The sequence below is a fragment of the Trachurus japonicus genome, chromosome 15 (genome assembly GCF_045865225.1).
Source record: "Trachurus japonicus isolate A0001 chromosome 15, Traja_1.0".
NCBI lineage: Eukaryota > Metazoa > Chordata > Actinopteri > Carangiformes > Carangidae > Trachurus > Trachurus japonicus.
The window spans coordinates 2,954,650-2,980,456 of NC_140921.1; the positions used below are offsets into that span (position 1 = coordinate 2,954,650).

Sequence of the window (25,807 nt, forward strand, 5' to 3'; positions counted from 1 at the left end):
GTTTGTGAGTTTCTGTAGCTGCAGCTTTAACCATCACTGTAGTTCAGGGTGAACAAACGTCCTGTTTTACCCGGACATGTCAACAACGTTCACATCCTGTCCAGGGGGGGTTCATGGAATTCATGAATATGTCCGGTTTTCATTGTTTTTCACAGGTGGTGGAGCTTTGTACAGCTTACTACGGTGCTTTGTTGTGTCGTTGTGTGAGCAAACGTCAGGGCACCGTCATTATAAACCGTTGAAGTGTGGCCTCTGATCGCACACAACAAAGTCTGAGTTTAAACTACAGTGACACAGGTTCAAGACTTTTCTTATAGGTTGATTTAACAATACAATATGATGTTTTATCTTATTTATTTTTCTGTCATTAATAAACCGTGGTGGGAAGCCTATCTGAATTTCTGTTTGTTTTTTTTATCACAGATTTTCACAGTTTACTGTATTCAGTCGAATCCATGCGTCCAGCATAGAGACATTTTCTAGAATTAAAAAGAAAAAAAAAATGTTTTAACCACTTTTTATTAATAATATTTAACTATATCACTTTTTCTAGAATTTGATTTGATTTGATTTTTTAAAATTTTTTATCAGTTTCTTCTAGAATAAAAAAATAGAGAAATTTTCTAGGACATTTTAACTTTTTATTTTTTATTTTCTTTAGATATTTTATCAGTTTCTTCTAGAATAAAAAAAAAATGAGAAATTTTCTAGGACATTTTAATTTTTTTTTTTTGAAATTTTATCATTTTCTTCTAAAAAAAAAAAAATAGAGAAACTTTCTAGGAAATTTTAATTTTTTTTTTTTTTTTTTTTTTTTTTAGAAATCTTACCACTTTTTTCTAGATTTTTTTTTTTTTTTGTGAGAATTTTTACCACTTTTTTATGTTTCAGTGTTTTTGGAGAAATTGTGCCACTTTTTTCCAAAAATGTCTTTACAATATTTCCAAAAATTCCCGCCATTGGATCACATGTAAACGTACATTGACAAAAAACTTCTTCAGTCTGAGAACAAATACTACTATTACTGGTGTTTGCTTTCCAATGGGGGTCCATGGTCTAATTTGTGTTAATTTACTGTATAGGGTAAAAGTTTGAGAGCCACTGTTTTAAACCACAGTTCAGTTGATATTTGTGTGTGTGTGGGTTGAACGTTGTGTAGTTGAGACTAAAAGCTAAAGACATAAGAACTAAAAGCATCATGGTGTGTTTCCTCAGTGTGAGAAGCTGTGGAGCGACTGTAGCTGTAGCTGAACGTCCAGTTCTTCCTCCTCCTCCTCCTCCTCCTCTTCTTCCTGTTCATGCTGAGCTCAGCAGGCCGGAGGATGTGTGGGGCGATGACATTGAATTAGCACTGTATTTGATACAGGCAGAGTGTGTGTGTGTGTGTGTGTGTGTGTGTGTGTGTGTCCTTGTCCTTCCTCCTTTGATTACAAACAGCGTCTTTGTTTCTGCCGTTAACGAGCCGAACACCAGAACTGAACTGACCGGCAGCTCCTCACCAGGCTGCTGCCACCAGGAATCTGGACCGTCGTTTAAATAAAGTTTCTGTTTGTTTGAAGCGGAGACACAGTGAGGGACAGATCAGAGCAGTTTGTCGTCGTTTTTGTTATATTTATAGTGTTTTATGAGTTTTAGTGTCATTGGAGCAGAACTGAAACTATTTGTAAAGAAACTGATAAAGTTGATTGATTAGAGAGAGAGGAAACTTGGCTATTTTTCATGAATGATAATCAAAAGTTCAGTTTCTGTGGAGTTGCCGTGTTTGTCTCAGTTTTTCAATAAATCAATAAATTACCAATAAACAACCATCAGCTCTTAAGGCAAGGCAAGGCATCTTTATTTATATAGCGTATTTCATACCAAGGCAACTCAATGTGCTTTACATAAAGACAAAACATTAAAAAAAAGAAGCATAAGACAGAATAAAAACAAACAAAACACTAAAAACAGAGTTAAAAGCAAGAGCAAATAAAAGTAAAATAAAAGAAAATGGATAAAGTTTTAAGTTCTCAGCTATAAGCACGTGAAAAGAGAAATGTTTTTTTTTTAAACATGTCGGTTCTTCTACCTGTCGCTCTGAGGCGGAGGGAAGAAACATCTGTCTGTGTGTGTGTGTGTTTGGTTTTAACTTTAATATCCTGCTGGAGATGATGAAGATGATGTAACAGTCGAGCTCCGTCGTCATGGTAACAGCCGCCCAGCACCGAGTGGTCATCATCATACTGTATAGGCTGAGTGTGTGTGTGTGTGTGTCTGTGTGTGTGTGTGTGTGTCTGTGTGTGTGTTGCAGCTTCACTTTCAGTTAAACCTGCGACGTCTGTAAACTGAAGCTGAGACCTGAACACACACACACTGTCAGCCTCAGAGTGTGTGTGTGTGTTTCTGTGTGTGTTTGTGTGTGTGAGGCCGAAGCCAAGTGTGTGTAACGCCTCCATATGATATCCTGGGAAACACAAAACCGCCGGTCTCCATGGAAACGCGGGCAGATCTACTTACAGAGACAGAAGGACTGTGTGTGTGTGTCTGTGTGTGTGTGTGTGTGTGTTTGCAGTGCAGAGTGTGGGTGGGTGTCTTAGCTGCTCTGTGTGTGTGTGTGTGTGTGTGTGTGTGCTGACTTCATGACACATAAAGCTGCAGCTCAGAATAACCGCGACGGAGGCGGAACCAGGAAGTCAGGAAGACCTTCACACAACCGATCAATAACCCGATCAATACGTTGTGGTCAAGTTCAGACCGATCGACATTAAAAAGGATCAACTGCTTCATGAAAAATATATATAATCCCTATAATAGTCATAGCAGTAGGTTCGTTACCTTTAATTGTCGGTGCAAGCTGTTTTTAGAACGGCGGAGCAGAGCCGTGAGCTGCTCAGAGCTACGCTACGGAGGCTCATTATGGGATTTCTTGGTTTCCCTCATCAAACTCATCAAATACACAATCCAACAACTCCACAACGCTCTGGTGGACAAGTTGTGACCTGCACATTCACCACGCTATGAGATAATAACACAACGTTACCACACAGAGTTGTTTTAGAGGGAAATACAGAGACTGATGATGAAAAACTGTCCCTGAAGGCAACGTGCATCAGTGGTTTTGCATGTATTTACCTCTAAAACAACTCTGTGTGGTAACGTTGTGTTATTATCTCATAGCGTGGTGAATGTGCAGGTCACAACTTGTCCACCAGAGCGTTGTGGAGTTGTTGGATTGTGTATTTGATGAGTTTGATGAGGAAAACCAAGACATTTTGAGTGTATGTAAAGTGATGAGTCCTGTCAAAGACATCTATCTATCTATCAATCTATCAATCTATCAATCTATCAATCTATCAATCTATCTATCTATCTATCTATCTATCTATCTATCTATCTACCGTATTTCCTCTAATAGTAGCCGGTATCTATTTAATAGCCGGGTCTGTTATAATGGCCGGGGGCGTGGTTTACACGAACAAATAAAGGCCGGCCCCAAATACAGGCCGGGTCAATGGGAAAAAAACAAACAAACAGAAAAAACCTGAATTTCAGTCACTGTGGATGCACTGGTCTCAGGCGGCCAAACACGGATGCAGTAACCCACAAGTGCCAGCAGATGGCAGTAGCTAGATCTGAAGTGCCACATGAACCCACGCTTCAAGGAAACAGTCACTGACAACTCGACCGAAGAGAGCTTTAGCAGCATGGCGTGTCACTACCCGATTTGCGACGCTACCCGATCTGTGACAAAACTGGTCACTTGTGCTCCAGCGTTTATTAGCCTAATCCTGTCCAGCTGATCGCTGCTGTTGCGGTACCTGCTACAGTAATGTGTAAAAAAATATAATTAATTGTAGGCAGAATGAAAACTGAGCACGGTAACTGTCAAATTTGAGCACCAGCATGAAACAGAGGAAGAAATAATAGCCTCTCTCAAATATAAGCCGGTCTCCAATACAGGCCGGTTCCCCTGGGCAGCTAAAGTAAATAAAGGCCTCGGCCTCTATTAGAGGAAATACGGTATCTATCTATCTATCTATCTATCTATCTATCTATCTATCTATCTAAATCCCATGAGCCTCCGTAGTGTAGCTCTTAGCAGCTCACGGCTCTGCTCCGCCATTCTAAAAATAGCTTGCACCGACAATTAAAGGCAACCAACCTACTGCTATGACTATAGGGATTATGGCAATGGACCGATTTGACAAAATGTTGAACTATCCCTTTTAATAAGACGTTTAATAAACTACTGTAAATTAAGTTATGAATCGATAAAAAGATCAATAAGTGGAGAATGAAAAGCAGCTTCAGTGTTTACATGAAGTTTAATGATCAGTATTGATCCATGTCGGTTTATTAACAGATTAAAAACATAAAAAATAAAGGACGAGGTAAAAAAAAGAAAGTAGGTAAAGCTTCAAAGTGACGAGGACTCAGTCGACCAGTCGGTAATTAGAACCAGGAACAGTCCAGACTCCCCACAGAGACACACACACACACACACACACACACACTTCCTGTTCGGAGCGCCAGATGGTGGAATGCTGGGAATGTTGGTGTGTCTGTTGTTTTAATGTGTGTGACTGTTTGTGGTTTTACAACATCAGAGAAAGTGAAAGTGAAGGATTCTTCTCCTTCTTCTCCTTCTCCTTCTCTTTTTCATTTATTTACACACATTCCTTCCTTCCTCCCGGCCTGTTGTGACTCGTTCTATTAGTCTTTTGTTCTGTCTTTCTCCCTTTTTTCCTCCTTTTTCCTGGTTGAATTGATTTAATCTGATTTAAAACATGAGTCAGTTTGTGTTTCACAGTTTCCAGAACTAGACTTTTACTCCACAGTTTGACTTGTTTTCAGCGTAAAAGTAAAAAGCCGAGCTGGTGTTTTTCGTGCAGGAGGATGTGTGTGTGTGTGTGTGTGTGTGTGTGTGTGTGTGTTCTTGTACATGCTACGTTGTGAGGACCGGAACGAGTTTTTAACCAACAGACTGAGGACATTTTTGGGAAGTGAGGATATTTTGGCCAGTCCTCACTTTTTCAAAGGGCTGTTTGAGGGTTAAGACTTTAGGTTATAATTAAGTTTAAGTTAGGTTTAGAGTAATGGTTAAGTTTAGGTTATAATTAGGTTTAAGTTAGATTTAGAGTAATGGTTAAAGCAGATATCAGTGGAATGTTTTTGTTAATATAAGTCCTAAATAGTCCTATTTTCCGTCAGCAATCACTTACATGAAGTATTTCAGCCTAAACACGAGTCTCTCCGTCACTCTGCTCTGCTGTAACCCGAGGAGAAAATTTTCCTTGTGGGATACAAGTGTTATCCAATGAGGGGAGAGAACGGCATGAAGGGCTGTGTGTGCAGCCAAGGGATGCGCGTGAATGTGGTGACGTAGCACGAGGACCAATTGATGCCTGACAAGGGCGGGGGCTGCTAACTCATGGTGCGTTCAAGGAAACTCGTACTTTGTGTTTTTCCTTCCTGTGAAGTCATACCAGTTCGATCTGGTACGAGTTCACGGGTCGGAAGTTACGAGTGGCCGTTATAGGGAACTTTCACAGACAACAGGATGGTAAAAACACGAGCTACGGGTTACCTGGAACGCTACCAAGTCGTAGTTGTGACTTGAAGCTGTAACTTACGGTTTCAAAAGCCTGCCTTGAACACAGCATTAGCCGAAACGGCCGTGCCGCTGTTATCTGCTTTAAGTTTAGGTTATAATTAGGTTTAAATTAGGTTTAGAGTAATGGTTAAGTTTAGGTTATAATTAGGTTTAAGTTTGGTTTAGAGTAATGGCTAAGTTTAGGTTATAATTACGTTTAAATTAGGTTTAGAGTAATGGTTAAGTTTAGGTTATAATTAGGTTTAAATTAGGTTTAGAGTAATGGTTAAGTTTAGGTTATAATTAGGTTTAAATTAGGTTTAGAGTAATGGTTAAGTTTAGGTTATAATTAGGTTTAGAGTAATGGTTAAGTTTAGGTTATAATTCGGTTTAAGTTAGGTTTAGAGTAATGGTTAAGTTTAGGTATTTGTTTTGGATGGTTAGGGGTAAAGGGCTAAAGGGAATACATTATGTCAATGACATGTCCTCACAAAGATAGATTTACAAGGGTGTGTGTGTGTGTTCATCGCTGCGTCACTCTGACTGACCTCACAGGAATGTGTGTGTGTGTGTGTGTGTGTGTGTGTGTGTGTGTGTGTGTGTGTGTTTGTGTGTGTGTGGTCGGGGGCTGAGGCGGCGAGGCGGCGTGAAATTCACCACCGGAGCGACACAAGTTTGGTCCCTGAACGCAGCAGCAGCAGCAGCAGCTCTGGGCCGATGATGATGATGATGATGATGATGATGATGATGATGATGATGATGATGATGATGATGATGATGGAGCAGAATGAATGAGAGTGAACTCATTCTCCTCCCCCCTCCTCCCCCTCCCCTCTCCTCCCCCCTCCTCCTCTCTGTGGATGAATGGTGCGTTTGGTTCTGCGGCGGCGGCGCCCTGAGGGGCCGGGCCACGAGGAAGCCAGATGACGGCGGGAAGCAGCGGCGTGACGCTCGGCACACTGCAAAAACTTTCAAAATCTGTCCAAGAATACTGTATTTGTCTTATTTCTACTCAAAACTAATCTCTTTCCCCTTAAAATAAGACTCATCACCTAAAAAATGAACTTATTTTTAGATCATTTTCACTTGTTTCACTTGAAATAAGTAGAAAAATCTGCCAGTGAAAGCAAAGTTTTTTGTGCTTGTAATAAGAAAGAAAAACTTGCTCCACTATCAGATTTTTCTACTTATTTCAAGTGAAAATCTGCTTGAAAGAAGTAAAAAGTGTCTAAAAACAAGCTGCTTTTTATGTGATGAGTCTTATTTTAAGTAGAATGAGATTTGTTTTGACTAGAAATAAGACAAATATTTTTGATAAGAGTTTGAGTTTTTGCAGTGCATGCAGCGGCGTGACGCTCGGCATGCAGCGGCGGTGGGAGGGGGGGCAATGTGTTGTAACGTGTTGTGGATCAGAACGTCCAGAACCCCGACCGACTGACCGACCGCTGCTCCTCCGTCAGCTGCAGAAACGCTTCTCTCCATCTGGGCTCTGACCTTTGACCTCTGACCTCTGGTCTGGGAAGCTCAGGCTGTTTCTGGTTTAGAGCTAGTCGTCAGGGCAACGAATCAGGAGGCTTCGCTAATGTTTGGGGTTGTAGTTTAGTTTTCAGACGTGAGGGGAAAAGGAAAGGAGGACTGGAACTTCCTGAGCCCTTCAAAATAAAGCTCACATTTTTACTTTAAACTGGTTCTGTTGCTGAAGCAGCCTGGGAAAGAGAATAGTTCACATCTGAACCGATTCGGTACCGATTTTTGTGTATATTATTGTGTTATTGTGTGGTGAAAGTTATTTAGTCTGTAAAAAAACAAGTCAAAACTTCTGGATTTTGAATATTTATTCCTCAACAACATCACAACTCCTCAGCCTTTAAGAGTAGCTATTTTATGTTTTAGGGAAATGGTTTTTGAATAGGTCTACATTCAATGAAAAAATAATTGAATAGTTTAGGAAAAAACTGTAAACTTTCCTTTTTACTGTGCGACTGATGAGAAGCTACTGGAGAATATTCACGTAATGTTTGGGTTGTAGTTTAGTTTTCAGACGTGAGGGGAAGAGGAGGACTGGATTAACTTCCTGAGCCCTTCAAAATAAAATAAAGCTTTTTACTTTAAACTGGTTCTGTAGCTGAAGCAGCCGAGGATGAAAACCGTTCACATCTGAACCGATTTGGTACCGATACCACAACAACGGTTCCTGTTGTTGGTACTTTTTGTGTTTATGTGTGGCGATTAAAGTTATTTTGTCTGTAAAAAAAAAAAAAAAGTATTTAAAACTTCTGAATATTTATTCCTCAACAACATCACAACTCCTCGACCTTTAAGAGTATTTTATGTTTATGTTATGAAACTGAGGACAAACTCTGCACGGTGCGACTGATGAGAAGCTCCTGGAAAACATTCAGGTATTAACGAGAGGAGACTTCGTCCTCGTTTAGACGTGGTACTGATTGTCATTACTGTCCATGGTTTCATTTTTAAATGACGGACAGCTGTTTTTACAGTCGGTGATTTAAAGGGACAACGAGTAGTTTGTATTTGGTCATAAAAAAAGTCTCATATTAATGTGGATGAATCTACGTTACCACTTGTTAATGGGTCCATGTTCGATAAATATATCATTTTGTCTTTAAAGTTATTTTGTTATTATTTTTATGGTGGAAATGCTGGGCGAGCCGGATGGATCGCCTGTTGGCATCGTTTATGGTCGGAACTACGACTGATCGTCTTCCAACCTCTGACTTTAATTCTTGATCAATGAAAACATTCTTGGCAAATGTTTTGGCTTTCGTCCAAGAATTTCACAGTGCGCACGAAGGCTGATGGGAAATGTAGCGACGGCTTCTCAGTTCAAATGACGGACAAGAAAGAGAGAAAGTGGAGAAGGTTGGAGGGCTCGAATATTCCCGTTAGCCAGACCCTCACGTAGACTTTAGGCAAAGGTGCGTTCAGGTACCGAAATGTAGAACCGTTTGACTTCACATGAATCGATACTTCAGTAGTGGGAATTCAGTCGGCACTAGGGATGTCACGATTATAGCTTTTCTTTGTACGATTATTGTCAGAGAAATAATCACAGTATTACGATTATCATGATTATTATGCATTAATTAATTTACATCATATGACTGTGTAAAATCAAATACAGTCAAAATATAATATACATTACTAATACATACATTACTAATTATTTACACTAAATATTTTAAGTCTCTACTATTAATATATAACCATTAACTAATTATTAATCCTATAGGGGAAGTGTTTTAAATATTCAAGTCATTAATTGTCATCTATACCAAATGTTTAAGTTTATCATTGTTTGTTTTTTAGCACAAATGACTCGCTAACATTTAAATCCCTACCAATTGTATGTCAAGTTAGGTAAATGGACCAGTATTTCTTACATTTACCTTCACTTTGGTGCACATCTGCCTCTGTGTATCCAACATAATCTTTTTTTGGAAAGTGACGGTATTTGGAAATCTTTACGATAATTAATTGTAGCATTTAATACCGCGATTAATTGTGAAAACAAGTAATCGTGACAACATCCCTAGTCGGCACCAATAAAAGCAGAGCGTTCGGTGCCCGTCCCCTGGTCAGGAGAGGAACTGCAGCTCAGATGTAGCAGCTTGTTTTACAGCAGTTATTTTTTATCAACGATATAAAGTTAATAATAAAGTTCTATATAATAAAATAAACAATGGAGTGAGTCAGAGACGTTTCAGATAAAGAGACTGAACTTTAATCTGTGAATAATCAACCTGAGTGGAGTCAGAGGACGTCATCGTCTCTGGGTGGAGTCGAGGTCGAGGTGCCGTCTTCTTTTAATCAGGAGGTCAACGGTCGTCTGTGTGTGATGAAACTAGAGACAGGGAAGTTGAAGATAAGATTGTTTAATCCAGGAATAGAAGGAATCCCCTTGTTATTTAACAACTAGCCTACTTCCTGGTAGAAAACCAGTACGTAATTTGAATGAGATCAATAGTAACGAACGAGAGTTTAGCTATATATCATATTTTTCACGCCCTATCACCGTTTAGACAAATCTGAAATGATTGAAGAAACATTACTATTTCTGTGTGTGTGTTTTGTGTTGCTATGTGTTGTATTTATTCAGTTTGGGGGAATCACAGTGTCTAGGCAAGGCAAGGCATCTTTATTTATAAAGCGCATTTCATACCAAGGCAACTCAATGTGCTTTACATAAAGACAAAACATTAAAAAAAAGAAGCATAAGACAGAATAAAAACAAACAAAACACTAAAAACAGAGTTAAAAGCAAGAGCAAATAAAAGTAAAAGAAAATAGATAACGTTTTAAGTTCTCAGCTATAAGCACGTGAAAAGAGAAATGTTTTTAACCTGGATTTAAAAGTGCTTACAGTTGGGGCTGATCTCAGTTCTGCTGGTAGTTTGTTTCACTTGTCTAGAAAGCATCAGTGGCTCAGCTGACAGGGACAGCTAACGGTAGCTAAGCTAACGGTAGCTAAGCTAACAGCAGGACGTCAGCTGTTAAAACCCTCCCGTTGTGGGACACGACATGAAACTACTCCAGTTAGCTCAGTCATGTTGGAACTCAGATATCCGCTGGAGAAAATATTTTTTCATGGAGCGTTTATTGAGTCACTGAGTTATTAAAGTTAAACAGGTAGCTAACCGTTAGCCCAGCTAATCTATGATAACCATGACTAATTACAAAAATGTGCACACATAAATAGTAATGTTTGTCCAATCATTGGTTTTATAAACTTTACAAACATCAGATTAGTCTAAACGGTGATATAGTGTCATGAAAAATTAGATATATATAGTGAAACTCTCGTCCGTCACTATTGTTCTCATGCTGGTTTTCTACTCTCGGTGATGATTCTGATCAGTTATTGATCGGTTATTGGTTCTGTTCTCTGCAGTAGAGCTCTGTTAGGTCTGACCTGTCACTGGCTCAGTTATTTCAGGGTCACATGGATATTTGTTCCTTGTATTGTCTCCACGCCGCGACCTCTGACCTCTGGAGCAGGAAGTGAAGCTGATTCTCTATTGTTGTCCATGTCCGTGTGTGTCCGTGTGTGTCCGTGTCGGTGTGTGTGTGTGTGTGTGTGTGTGTGTGTGTGTGTGTGTGTGTGCTGATGGACAGCAGGGTCCAACAGGAAGTGCTGGCGCGGCTCAGACAGGAAGAACATCTCCACAACAGCCTCTAATATTAGAGTCTCAGGATGTTTGGGCGTCTGAGCCATGAGACGCAGGAATCCTGAGACACACACACACACACACACACACACACACACTCCACCCTGCCCCCCGGTCCGGCCCCTCCCCTCCCTGTTCCTCTTCATCAGCTTTATGAGCATGAAGAAGCTGCAGCCACAGTGTCAGGACGAATTAGAGCGAGAGGGACGAGGAGTTTCACATGATATCTGCTGTGTGTGTGTGTGTGTGTGTGTGTGTGTGTGTCAGTGTGTGTGTGTTCGGTCTGTTCCCACCCAACAAAGAAGTTTCTCTGCAACATTTTAACGCTTCGACGTTGTTTCCATTTGTTCTGTTTCTGTTTGATAAAAGAGATGAACTTGAAGTGAATGAATTGATCCAACGACTGATCAGTGATTGATGGAAACAACGAGTTAAAAACTTCAGTTTTCACTTTTTAAAGTTGTTTTTTTAGCCGTTTTGTATCTTTACTTGAAGAATGAATGAATAAATATTTAAATACATCAACAAATAGATCCAGATGCAAACAAAACCTCCAGACTCGACTGATTGATCTTTATTTTAAAAAACTTTGTCCATTATTGATGATGTCACATAAAACCAGAAAGTCCATTTAAAAGTTAAAAAGTGTCCTCCTCTCTTTGTCTTGTCATTTATTCTTTCAATGGTGGGAAACTTTTAAATTAAAGTTTTCTCTTGTTTTTATTAAAAAAACAACAACGAAATACAAAAGTGATAAATATATATGAAATTAAAATCAATAAATACAGTTAAATAAGTTAAAGAGTTGAATAAAAAGCCTGAGTCATGTTTGGTAACAATTCACACTGTGAAGCATCAGTTAATCATTATTAATAAAACATTCCTCCTCCTGCACTGATTGAATTATTCAGTAATTGATAAAGAGTTCATATTGATTAACTAATGTTTAACAGTGTGTGGTTGTTATAATGTAACATATGGTAACAACTTTATAATAAATACACACTATTAATCATTAGTTAAGCATTAATAAATACTGAATTCATCATTAACACATGAATATTCATTAGATTGTAGTTTATAAATACAGTTAAGATCTTTAACTCATCATTGATAAACACTTACTGTATTTATAACATTTATATACAAACTAATAATGAGTATTCATGTGTTATAAATGAAGAATTCAGTATTTATTCAGCATCTTTTTTCTTTTTTAAACATTAATAATCTTCAGTTTCATATCTGTGTTAAAAGTCAAAGCCTCGTCCTCTCTCTCTCTCTCCTCTGTTTGCCTTCCTCTCTCTCCCTCCCCTCTCCCCGCCCCTTATGCTAATGAACCCATGACATCATGCGGGAAGCGAGGGCTGTGATTGGCCGATGGGAGGAGCCCGGCGGCCCCTCCCCCCTCCCTCTCTGTGGACTCTCTCTCCCTCTCTCTCTCTCTCTGTCTGAAGGTGTTTTCAGTGTCTGAGCGGCGGCTGCTGCTTCACCGGACGGACGACAAACCCACGCGCTCATTCTCTCTCTCCCTCCTCTCTCCTTCTCTCCCCCTCTCTTTCTCTTTCTCTCCGTCTGTTTCTCTCCCTCTCTCTCTGCGGCGCCGTCTGCTCCACCTTTTTGTATTGTGGCCGAAGACAGAAAGAAAGAAAGAGAGAGTGTGTGTGAGTGTTTGTGTGTGTGTGGAGGGAAGAAGAAGGTGTGATGATCGCTGGACGGACAGATTGATGGATTGATGGACGGATGATGGATGGAGAGATAAACAGAAGCGTGATGCTGCTGCTGCCACCGTCGCCGCGGTGACTCTGCTGAGCCAGCGACTTCTTCTGCCTCCACAGTGTTAGAGAGAGAGAGAGGCTCTGCAGTTCATCCTCCTCTTCTCCTCCATCCTGCAAGAAGAACAAGAAGAAAAAGAAGAGAAAAAGTGGATTATTATTATTATTATTTTTATTAAACACCTCAGGTTCAGCCGATCTTGGATCAGTTGGAACTTAATCCAGCTGGAACCTGAATCTTCTGTTTCTACTCTACTCTGCTCTGAAACTCGAGCTTCTTCTCTTCTCCCTCTGGTTTCCTGCTTTCGCTCCGTTTCCTCGGCGACTCCTCTGCGTCTCTTCGGCGACTCCTCGGTCTCCTCGGCGACTCCTCGGGTCTCCTTGATGCCGCTCTGGACTCGTCTCCTCTGAGTCGTCCCACAAATCCTTCTCCATGGAGCTCCAGAGCGCCACCGTCCCCGTCCCCGTCGGTCTTCCCGGTCCTCTGTCCCCGGCCTCGGACTATGCAGATGATGATGGACCCTTGTCTCCGTCTGCGGGGCCGTCCCATCACCACGCAGCCTCTAGCCCCGGCCGCGGTCCGAGCCCCAGCCTCAGCCCCGGGCCCGGCGGCTTCTCAGGACAGGCTGCGTTCAACTACAACCAGCTGGAGGGAAGGTTCAAGCAGCTGCAAGGTAAGAGAGAGAAGAGAGGAGCAAGGGAGAGGATGAATGGTTAAAAACAGAAGGAGAAGAAAGAAGAAACAAGCAGAAGAGTTGGAGACGATGATGATGAAGAAACTTCAGGAGTTCAGTTTAGTTTCTGTTCTGTCTGTCTGTGGTTGGGAAGAAAAGAAAGAGAGAGAGAAAGAGTGTGGATGTGATGTGATGTAAGAAAAGTCTGAGCTCACTAACACTGCAAAAACTCAACATCTTACCAAGAATATTTGTCTTGTTTCTTGTCAAAATGTCTCATTTCTAGTCAAAACTAATTTCTTTCCACTTAAAATAAGACTCATCACCTAACAAATTACTTGTTTTTAGATCATTTTCACTTGTTTCAAACTAATTTTCAGTGAAAGCTAGTTTTTTGTGTTTGTAATAAGGAAGAAAAACTTGCTCCACTATCAGAGTTTTCTACTTATTTCAAGTGAAAATCTGCTTTAAAGAAGTAAAAAGTGACTAAAAACAAGCTGCTTTTTAATGTGAAGAGTCTTATTTTAAGTAGAATGAGATTTATTTTGACTAGAAATGACATTTTGACTAAAAATAAGACAAATATTCTTGGTAAGATTTTTGATTTTTTTGCAGTGCATGTTTAATCAGAGTCCTGGTTCTGGTTTGAAGTGAAATCAGAGTTTTGTTGTGAATGATTCAGCAGCTTTAACTTTATCTCAGTGAACTCAGAGTGTGTGTGTGTGTGTGTGTGTGTGTGTGTGTGTGTGTGTTACAGCCGCACCCTGCACACACACACACACACACACACACACACACACACACACTGATAACTGTGTTAATGCTGCAGGGTTGCTGGGTGTCTGGTGCCTTGCTGAAGGGCAGCGAGCAGCGACACACCCAGACTCAGACACAGTTTATCAATGACAGATTAGACCTTTAATCGCTCGTCTCTATTTCACTTTAAACTACTTTTTCTTTTCTTTTTTTACTTCTGCACAAAAACAAAACTTTATCGATCAAAGTTTGAGGAACTTTTTAAACTACAAAACTTTAAAAAACAAAGAAAAACTTAAAAAAAAAAACTTCATTCATTGATGAGATGAGGAGCCGGTGACCTTTGACCTGCTCTGAGAGGACGAGCCTGTTGTTGACTCTGAGCAAACATTAGCATTAGCTCATCTCTGTACACACACACACACACACACACACACACACCAACACACACACACTAATAATCTGCTGTGGTGGAAAACTTCAGCTTCAAATAAGTCGTTTTTTTCTCCTGAAATAAGAAAAAGACGACAACAGGTCACATGACCGTCAGCTCCACTGAGCAAACAGGAAGTAGATCGTCTCTCTGCAGTTGCTTAGTTACAGGAAATACTGAGTTAAAAACAACATTTTTGAACACATTTCCTGTTTTCAAAGTAAAGCACAACAGTTTTGTTTTTCAAAATAAAGCGCTTAACGTGGACGTGACTTCACAGCGAGATCGTATTTTAGGACTCGGGACCGATCGGAGATGATGATGACCGGGCGATATTTAGACCTGACTCAGCGTTAATGATCAGAACAAGTTCATTAGTCTTCGTGCTCATCATCATCATCGTCATCGTCATTAAACAGATTTTCACACCGGAGCTAAAAGCAGAAACACTTTGGTGTGAACTTTCCCGGCAGGACGAGTTTAGCTGAAGGCTGAAGGCTGAAGAAGGCTGAAGAAGGCTGAAGTGAAGGCTGAAGGCTGAAGGCTGAAGGCTAATGGAGCCGCATCGATCTGACGGAGATCAGAGGCCTTCGTCCTCCTCTTCTCCTTCTCCTCCTCCTCCTCTTCCTCTTCTTCTTCTCTAAAAGTAGCAGCTGGCTCGAGGCCATGCAGGTGGACGCCATGTTGTTGTGTTGTCAGGTCTTATCAGTGTTGTGTTGGTTTGGAGACGAGCAGCTTTTTATCTGTTGATAAGTTTTTACAGCTCAGACGAAGGTGGAGACGATGACGCTGCACAACTGAACTTTCTCTCCACGTTTTTAATATTTATCATGATTTGGTTCTTTGCTGCTCGTCGTTGGTCGAGAAGCTGCAGCACCTGATTGGTCGATCCAGTCGAAACTAAACAATGATGATCTTTGCGTTTTAAATGTTTCTACATCAAAACAAAGTTTCACTGCTCGACTTTTTTAAAAGTCGGTCGATAAATTATTTTCTTTCAACGTTTCCTGTCTCGATCTAAACAGACTCGGTTCTACAGAGGTTGAGTGAAGGTTTTTAAAGGAGAATTCCGGTCATTTTTGACCCCTAAATCGTTGTCCTGATGGTCACCCAGTGTTGGCGGGAGCAAAAATCGCGACTAAAATTGATGCAGGCAAACCAGAGTTACCATGGCTACCCGGCGCTAGGGATAGCAACAACGCTAACCCATGGGGGCAATTCTTTCAACCACAACAAACACTCAGAAAACAATCAGATATCTCTGGTACATGACTGGAATCCTTAGAGACACCACTGAACTCATATAGTGAACAGTATAAACAGTATAAACTTTGTGTTTTTGCATGTAGCCACTCACATTACTATCCCATCACAGAGAGAAACTAACACTTTGTCCTTGTTGTGATGATTTCTTTACTAAAATAAACATTAGAGCAGTGCAGTGGTAATGTCCAAAATATCTCCGACCGTTTAAAAGTGTTAGTTTCTGTGGTGGGGAGATCAGCGCTCTGTGATGGGATAGTAATGTTTTCCAACCTGCTGGTCTCCTCTCGGCTCAGACAGAGGAACGCGTCGATCGATCAGAGGTCGTAAATTCTCAAGTGGCTCAGGTGGTTCAGAGCAGCAGCGGCGGCGGCGGTTCGATTCCCAGCGGGGAGATGAATATGGATGTGGTCGGTGGCTAATCGGTCTGTGAAGAGACGGAGGAGGAGGAGAGAGCAGCAGCGGCGTCCCCCTCCTCATTAGAGGCGGAATCGAACGTAGTGATCGTCGGCTGCACGGCCTCATGGGAGATTTTATTTCTGCCCTGACTGATAAACGGCTCCGGCAGCCATCTTGGTTCTGTCCTGGTTGATCCGAGCCAATGTTCTGGACTACATTTCCCAGAATGCACCTGTAATGACCTTAGACAGATGGAGCGTCCGTTTTTTCTTTTTTTAATTAATTGAACTGAATCTGTTATTTAATGATTAGTTTAGTATAACTAGTTGACTTTATTCATCTCTTATGTGAGACTGAGCCTTCAGGGCCACCGTAGCAGAACCAAACTGAACCGGTGCTTTGTTTTCTTCACCTCCACAGTCGCTTCTTTGTCTTTAAACCCCGGTTTAGTTTAGTTTATTAGTTTAATAAGGGACAATGTGCAATTACATTAATCATTTGCAGGAAAAAATGAAAAGGTGGTTGCACCAGATTTAGCTCCCAGCTAATTTCCATCTGCAGTCCCTATACACATAACATAAAAGTGATAAAATACATAGAATTACACAGACCACAAGCTACGGTGAGGCATAAAAAGACACAATTAGACAATAGACAACACATTAGACAATACTGAAACATGTATGAGGTAGGCAAAGTGCTGGTTTGGTTTTGTTTTTTTCATTTTTGTCTTCATCTTCAGCTCTAAAGCTTCACGTCTCTTTTAATTTTAATGTCAGACGTTTTTTGGAGCAGAACTGGACTCAGGTTCTGTTCGGTTTCTTTTAAATCTTTATTATCTGATGCTGTTTATTATCTTTATTGGTCCTGTGATGCTCTCTTCTTCCTCTTTGCTTTCATATAATCTATAAATGATCTATAAATCATAACAAGAGTCATAAAGATCGATCAGAAGCCTTTGTTTTCAGACACGTGGTCGATGGGAGGGGGCGGGGCTTCACTCTGCCTTTATCGATGGTTGATTTTCCTTTAAATACATACGAGGCAGTGATGTCACGACGAGGAGATGAATTGATTGGCTGTTAGAGCACGACGAGATCTCATCAAATATACAACAACAAACCACAGACCTGCTCTTCTTCTTCCTCCTCCTCCTCCTCAGCTCCCAGCATCCCCCTCTCCTTCCTGGCTCTGTTGTCCTGAGCCGGCCAATCAGAGGAGGTCTCGGTGGTTTGGGAGTGTGTGTGTGTGTGTGTGAGGATTAACGGAGAGGAGGGTGTGTGTGTGTGTGTGTGTGTGTGTGTGTGTGTCTAAACCACCTTCTCCTCCGTCCTCCCTCCTCTTCTCCTCTTTCTCTTTCTCCTCCTCATCAATGTTTCATGAGCTTCTGCTCAGCTGCTGTCATCACCCCCCCCTCCCTCCTCCTCCTCCGCCTCTATCCATCTCTCCCTCCATCCTCTTAGTGAAATTAAAGGAGCAGTCCGTCCTCCTCCTCCTTCGTCATCAGGAGCTACACCTGTTATATCATAAATAAACTCTCTGTTTATTTATTTAGCATCTAACACAGTGTTTTTCAACCTTGGGGTCGGGACCCCACGTGGTGTCGCCTGGAATTCAAATAAGGGTCGCCTGAAAAAAAATTACTGATGAGGATATATTTTTTTCAACTAATTATCATTCTTTTTAAAATTATGATTTAAAAACACCATACACAATCTTAAACAACTGTATTCTGTACTTTCACTTTCTCGGATAAATCGAGTTAAAATAAAATGCAGCATATAAAAATATCTGAGCTGGTGCATCTTGATTGACGGGTCGCCAGAAATTTGTGATGTCAGAATGTGGTCACGAGCCAATAAAGGTTGAGAACCACTGATCTAACAGCTGATAAAGCTTCAGAACACAGTTTTGTTAATTATTGAACTCCATATGTGAAATAAAAATATATATTATTTGCAGGAACGTGCAGGAAAAACTAATTTGGATCAAACTGAATGAGGATGGAAATAAATAATATTAAATCTCAGCAGCTTCTTTATAAAAACTTATATTTCTTCTATGTGCTGCTTATTGATGCCAAGTGGATGAACCATGTGATGTAACTTGTAGCACTTAGTTTTTATTTCCTCCTCTTCATCACTTGTTTATGTTTATTTTAGTCTGCAGAAGAAAGAAAGAAGTAAAACGAACGATCTGAAACTCTTGAGTTTTGTTTAGTTTTGGTAAAAAAAACACACACAAAACAAACACATTTAAACTGTTGTTGCGTCGTTTCTTTAAACTCAGGAAGTGAAACGTTTTTCCAGGAAGAGATGAGAAATCAGAGCGGCCATGTTTCATGTTCCTTCAGACGGCGGCGAACTTACCTGAAGGACCGGTCGACATGAGGAAGTCACTGTGTGTTTGTGTGTTGTTTGTGTGTTTGTGGTTGTATTGTTGTGTTTCTCCACTCACATCTGCAGGATGAAAGAGTTCTTTGATGGCGACACTTGACTGAGCTTCACATGCTCACAACAGAGAGAGAGAGAGAGAGAGGGGGCGGGGCTTAACAGAGATAGAGAGAGAAACATTATAAAGTGAAAAGTAAAGATAAACATAGATCGTGTGTGTGTGTGTGTGTGTGTGTGTGTGTGTGTGTGTGTGTTGATGGTTGAGATGGTTAAAAGCGGAAGTGAACAAACCTCAGATGAGTTGATCAGTTCCTCTGAGGTTTGAAACCACACGAGGAGAAACTCAGTGATCAGAAGAAGAAATAAATATGGCTGTTTTTGAAACCACATACTACCGTACTGCCTACTATACTACATACTGCGTTAGTATGTACTGTGTACTGCATACTGAATGTGGTATTCAGTCTGCTACTTCAGCAGACCGACACCGTTCACACCGCAGTATGCCGTTTACAAGTTTTCCAGAATGCATTTCGCGTTAACCGGTAGCAGTAGCTGTAAAACAGACGAAAAGCTGTTTTATTTCCCACTCTGGCGCTGTAATTATGTATCTTTATTAAGTTTTAATATTTTTTCATGTGAGAAAGTAACTGTCTAGATCCCAAATATACGGCCAGTTTATCCAAATGACGGCTGTTTAGAAGTTTGCTCCGATGTTTTTCGGAGAAGTGAAGCTCCACAGAGGCAGCAGCCGCTCTGGAGAGCTGCTCGGCCGGCCAACCTCCGTCGTCATCCCGGGGGATTTCTTCTTCTTTTCCTCCTCCTCCTCTGAACTTTAAACAGGTGTAACTCTGATTAGTTTCACAGTCTGGATGCTAACAATGCTAACGATGCTAACGGTGCTAATAATACCTGCAGTGAGTGAAACTTGTCGACCCTGAACCCTCTGAACCTGTTTAATGATGAGGATGATGGACGTCTGTCGCACCACGATGCTGTTTCATTAGCATCACCGTGACACACACACACACAGTTACACACACACAGTGAGACACACACACACACACACAGTGACACACACACACACAGTTACACACACACAGTGAGACACACACACACACACACACAGACACACACGGATGAGGAATCTGAGTCAGTGAACAAACTCTTAACACTTTGACTGTAATGAAGGAAAGTTGATTTATTTTGGCAGCGATGAAGAAGGAACGAGTCCTCGGTCTGAGTGACTGACTCTTTACTGTTTAATGGTTGTTTACTGACTGTTTATTGATTGTTTACTGATTGCTTACAGACTGTTAAGTGCCTGTTTACAGACTGTTTACTTATTGTTTACATGTACTGACTGGCTGTTTGTCTGCTGATCGGTTTCATAACTGGACTGTGAAGAGAGAGAAAGAGCAGGAAGACGCCGCAGAGTCTTTATTCAGCTGTCAGAGCGTGAAAGGAACAGCAGGCCAACAACACACACACTCACAGACACACACACACACACACACACACACACACACACATGCACGAGCACTAAAACGTCCAACTGCCCTTGAATGTTGCATTTATTACATAAAAGCTGCATCGACAGTAAAAGAGCCATAAAAGAGGAAGATTCAGTGTGAGCAGGTGTGTGTGTCTGTGAGCGAGTGTGTGTGTGTGTGTGAGTGTGTGTGTGTCATGTTTATGTGAGGTAAAGAAAACTCTGTGTGCAACTGTGTGTGCGTGTGTGTGTGTATCAGAGAATGTGATCTTATCTCGCCTCGATAGTGTGTTGTAATGACCTGCAGCAGGAATGCAAATGCTAAATGGGCTTGGCTGCTCTGTGTGTGTGTGTGTGTGTGTGTGTGTGTGTGTGTGTGTAGCTGGTTGTGAGGTGGTGGTTGTGATTTGTAGGTGTGTGTGTTAGACTTTGGACTGTATTGAGTTGATCCTGAACCAAGTCGAAGATGATGATGATGATGATGATGATGATGATTTTATTATTGATAAATTATTATTAAAACTCCTTTTTAACTTCAGTGTTTGATGATAGTGTAGTGAAGATGTGATGGAACAGCAAAAGTAAAAGTAAAAGTTTTGTCTTGTTTCAACCTGTGAGGAAAAAGAAACGTGAGTGAGAGATGACGAGGTCCAATCAGAGAGTAAACGTTGGGTTTTCAAAATAAAAGCACACCAGCAGTTTTTATCTCTCCGTCCTCATCTGATCTGGACTTTTCAGATTTGTCTGTTTGATCCGAACCAAATTTACAGGTTTGAAAGCTGAAACCAAAGACCTGAAATCTGGTCCGACCCAAACTAAACTATGATTCATTTCAGACTTTCACAGCTTTTAATACTATAGCTGCAACTATTACTACTATTTTAACGATTAATCGATTAGATGTTTGGTCAATAAAATGTTGAAAAACATCAATCAGTGTTTCTCAAACCACCAGACGACATCGTCCTCAAATGTCTTGTTTTGTCCACAAACCAAAGAGAGACTCAGTTTATTGTCATAAAGGAACAAAGAAACCAGAAATACTCACATTGAAGAAGCTGCAATCAGAGAGAGTTGTTTTAGAGGGAAATGCAGAGACTGTTGATGAAAAACTGTCCCTGAAGGCAACGCGCATCAGAGGTTTTGCATGAATTTCCCTCTAAAACAACTCTGTGTGGTAACGCTGTGTTATTATCTCATAGCGTGGTGAATGTGCAGGTCACAACTTGTCCACCAGAGCGTTGTGGAGTTGTTGGATTGTGTATTTGATGAGTTTGATGAGGGGAACCAAGAAATCCCATAATGAGCCTCCGTAGTGTAGCTCTGAGCAGCTCACGGCTCTGCTCCGCCGTTCTAAAAACAGCTTGCACCGAGAATTAAAGGTAACGAACCTACTGCTATGACTATAGTGATTATGGCAATGGGCCAATTTGCCGCAATATGATGACAATTGAGACGGTTTGAGGTGTTTATATGATGTTTTTTCAATCGGTTCAGTCTCCCAAACCGATTTGAAACTTTAAAACTGTCCATATAAACCCGCCTAGTATGTCATAAACCAGAACCAACCGGATCAGATGGAGCAGAAACACCTTACAACACTAGTTATTAGAGTGAAGAGGTTGTGATGATCTGCTGAGGCTGAACTGACCCAGAGTCAGTCAGGACAGACGGCCTCAGTCATTTCAACAGTCTGGTCGCCGCTCGCTCAGCGTCCGACTCTCAATGCTGCTCTGTTCCTCAATCTGGCTCCGTCTCCAAGAAAACACACACACACACACACACACACACACACACACACACACACACACACACACACACACACACACACACACACACACACACACACAATGTCTCATTCACATCCATTCATTTGAGTGTGATTGGCCGAGAGGACTTTGTGTAGGACGACAGCAGCTCGGTTGTGTTTTAATATTTTAATCACAGATGTTCTACAACAGGATGACACACTCTGATATTATTTTAGAAACCCTTCAATGTGGGTCATGTTGTTTATTTATTCTATTTCACCCCCGAGCTGTGAATCATCTTTTAATTACGAGACTAATTTAATCTCGACGACGCCCTCAAATATAATGTTATCACATCAGATTCAATAAAGATTAATAGCAGGCTCCTGACCCACAACACTGATCAGATGGGAAGTAAAATGATCAAATACACATCATTTTTAATTGATTTTCACTTTCTTAGATGAATTAATTCAGTGTTTAGTCTGTAAAAGATCAAAAAACAGTGATAAATGTTGATTTAAGTTTGTTAAAATGTGACAAACGGAGGTTTAATCTGCTCCAGCTGTTTTATTTTAACGCTACACAGGAAGTTACAAACCTGGTGTTTTTAATCAGAAATCAATGATCAATAGGCCGACAATAAACAAATGATTGAAAATGAAACAGAAAGAAAGAAAGAGAGAAAATGTTCATGTTGTTGCTGTTGTCAGAACGTGAACTAAAGATCGATCGATTCGTCACGGCAACAATGAGGCTAACAATGAATGCTACGCTAACCGTAGCATTCCACCGGCATAAAGCCGCTCTGTTGGAGAACACATGAAGCCTTTTACCTCAGCAGACACACACACACACACACACACACACACACACACACACACACACACGATCATATAACCTTATCAAAATACACACTTCCAGTTTTGCACTTCCAGGATTCCTGCATTCCTGATCTCCCACCGGAGGAGCAGGGAGGCCGCCCAATATTACCATTACCCTGTGTGTGTGTGTGTCAGAGTGTGTGTGTGTGTGTGTCAGAGTGTGTAAATGTGTGTGTAAATGTGTGTGTATAAGTGTGTATGTGTGTGTGTTTGGTTAATGTCATGCGATCCACCGTGAACGGCCCAGAACTGGGTTGGATTTGGAAACACACCACAGACATGGGAGAGTGAACAGAGCCCCGAGTGTGTGTGTGTGTGTGTGTGTGTGTCAGTGTGTGTGTGTGTCAGAGTGTGTGTGTGTGTGTGTGTGTGTGTGTGTGTGACCCTCAGCGAGTGGAAACAGATGTCTGATACGTTCAGTGTGTGTCTGTCGGGCCGTGGGGCGCTGACTAATGATTATTTCTAGTATTGATCGATCAGTATTTGTGTCTGAGAGCTGAGACACGTTGGGTGTGTTGGGTTTGTTATTTAGTCTCCACTCAGAGACAAACAGGAAGTTCATGTCTGAAGCTGGAATTAGAGAAGATTTAAAGATGTTAAATGTTTTAAAATCAATTAAAGGGGAATTGCTGTTTTTTTTTTTACAACCTGGACCTTATTTCTATCATAAAATCCGATCATCTCCTCCCCCAGATAACTTTGGTGTCATTACAAGTGGTTGTGATGAAATGAGCTCCAGCCGAGAGGCGCGTATATCCGTATAATGGAGTCTACAGGGCAGCAGAATGCAGCCTCTAAATAACACATTATCTGCAGAGAAACTCCTTCATTTCACCAATATTTAGTTCTGATAGGCTAGTGCTATTCCCCTCTGAGTCCGGGGTTAGCTGTTATCAACATCCGGGGTCTGTAGGTTGACCTACTGACCTCTGACCTGGATGATGATGTCATCTCTGAGCGCCGCCCGGCTCATTCTGATAATAATCATTCTGCTTCGGCATTCGGGTCCATTTTTATCTCAACTAGCCGGAGCTTTAGTGAGTCCAGGTTGAGGAGAGGAAGCCTGTGGAAGCTGAACTTCATCCAGCTGCTCATTTTGTTCTGACAAGTCGGAAACACGCAGAAACAAACCGTAGCATTAGCGGTAGCAACAATCTACAGACCCCGGATGTTGATAACAGCTAACCCCGGACTCAGAGGGGAATAGCACTAGCCTATCAGAACTAAATATTGGTGAAATGAAGGAGTTTCTCTGCAGATAATGTGTTATTTAGAGGCTGCATTCTGCTGCCCTGTAGACTCCATTATGCGGAGGATAAATGAGGTCCAGATTGTAAAAAAAAAAAAGGCAATTATCCTTTAAAAACCATTAATCAATTATAGCTGCTGCGCAGCGATGGGTCGGGTCCGGGCTACTTTTGGGCATATTTAGGCAATTCTGAGCAACAAACAGGAGAATAGGAAGACAAGACAGTTGTCCTTATAGTGTCCAATTTGCATCAGTTGAGGATTGAACCCACAACCTCGGGAACCAAAGACTGTTGTCTATCGCACTGAGCTAATTGACAAGTGGCAGTTCAACAGTGGCTTCACAAATTGAGTAAGCCATTCACTGTCGTGTAGGCAGAAAAAGAAAAATCAGTTTTTGAGGTAAAATAATGATATGTATTTGTCAAACATCTACTATGAGTCTAAGATATTAGGAGCCTTCGCAGATGGTCCAGTCCAAGCTATTTGGATTTTTAAATTTAGAAGCTTGCTGTGATGCCACCATTAGGACAATTGTCTTGTGTTTCGTGTTGAGGACATTTGACATTTTGATCTGTCATCATCATCATCACCCTGGCTGGGTCTTGAACTCACAACCTCTGACACCAAGAACCAGCGCTTAACTCAGTGAGCTAATTATCTGGAAGTGAGACATGGTGTGTGTCTTCTCAAATAGACTCAGGGAGTCAGTGTCCGGGCAGCTGTTGTGGACGCAGATTTCTGTTATCTAAACAAAAATCTGTTAATACATAAATTGCATTTAGACAGCAAAATAGCTTGAGGACATCTGCCATTTCAAACTGTCATCATCATCATCTTCTCCCTCGCTGGGTCTCGAACTCACAATCTCTGACACCGAGAACCAGCTCCTAACTCACTGAGCTAACTGGCTGGTACTGAGACCTGCTGTGTAGCTTCATTTATCCACTCAGGTGAGCCAGTGCCCGGGCAGCTGTTGTGATGAAATGGTCAAAATGTCAATAATTCAGTCATCTAAACAAAAATCTGATAATACATAAATTGCATCTTGACAGCATGGAAATGTTGGTGATTTGTTTTTAATGATAAGTGTTTTGCTTCATAAGAGAAAATATGATGTTTATAAATTCCAGTCTCACATTGACTGCAGTTGTTCCCATGAGAGCAGAATTCAAAATGTTCTAGAAAATTCAGTTTTTGAATTAAAATTCTGATATTTGCCAAACTTCATCAACCATGACTCCAGAATATTCTCATTTTTTTTCAGGAAGTTTGAAAATGTATTTAGCAAGAATGTGATGGTATATGTTTACAGTAGTGTTTACAGTCAAACGTTTTCATGCACTGTAGGCTCAATTTTTGCTTAATCAAAAATCCGAGAAACAAGTTATGTGGAGGACTGTCTGGAGATGCTCTGTAGCAAGTTTGGTGTCAATTGAGCAAAAATTGTGGGAGGAGATACATTTTAAAAGTTTTACAGTTATTGAAAAAAACAGAGTGATGGACTTCATAATTTGTAATAAGTTTAAGTGGACAAAAGTTTCAGCAGTATTGAGGCTACATTGTGGTGAAGTTTCAACACTGTAGCATCTACCGTTGGTTTGGTAGGAATTTTTAAAATTTTTAAATTTAAACGCTTATTGTGCCCCCCCTGGGAGGGGGGGGCACATGTCCTTGGAGTTGAGTGAATCTGGCATGGGACTGAACCTTTGTGCAAAGTTTGGTGAGTTTTCGCCCATGGGAAGTATGACTTCCTTGGAAGAAGAAGAAAGAAAGAAAGAAGAAGAAGAAGAAGAATTCCTAGGAATACAATAGTGTCCTGGCAGCTGCGCTGCCCGGACCCTAATAATGTTTTAATCATTATATTTATGCCTATACTATATCTGGGGCTCCTGCAGCGTTTTCACTTCCTCTAACGAGCCGGTCGGGGGTTTCCACTCTGAACCGTCCAGGTGACGGTTCAGCGACTCTGGAGACG

The 25,807-nt window shown here is 41.0% G+C and overlaps 1 protein-coding gene across 3 annotated transcripts in view; it reads left to right on the forward strand.

The window, feature by feature from the left end:
• Positions 1-25,807, forward strand: part of LOC146973014 (spectrin beta chain, non-erythrocytic 1) — a 152,946-nt gene that overhangs the window by 43,551 nt on the left and 83,588 nt on the right. Inside the window, exon 1 of one of the 3 annotated variants that reach the window (XM_085799254.1) lies at positions 12,970-13,210. The exons of the other annotated variants lie outside the window; for them this stretch is intronic. Within the exon in view, the coding sequence (XP_085655380.1) occupies positions 12,970-13,210 (241 nt within the window). Of the gene's footprint in view, positions 1-12,969; positions 13,211-25,807 lie in introns of those variants that run through there. 3 annotated transcript variants of the gene reach the window in all.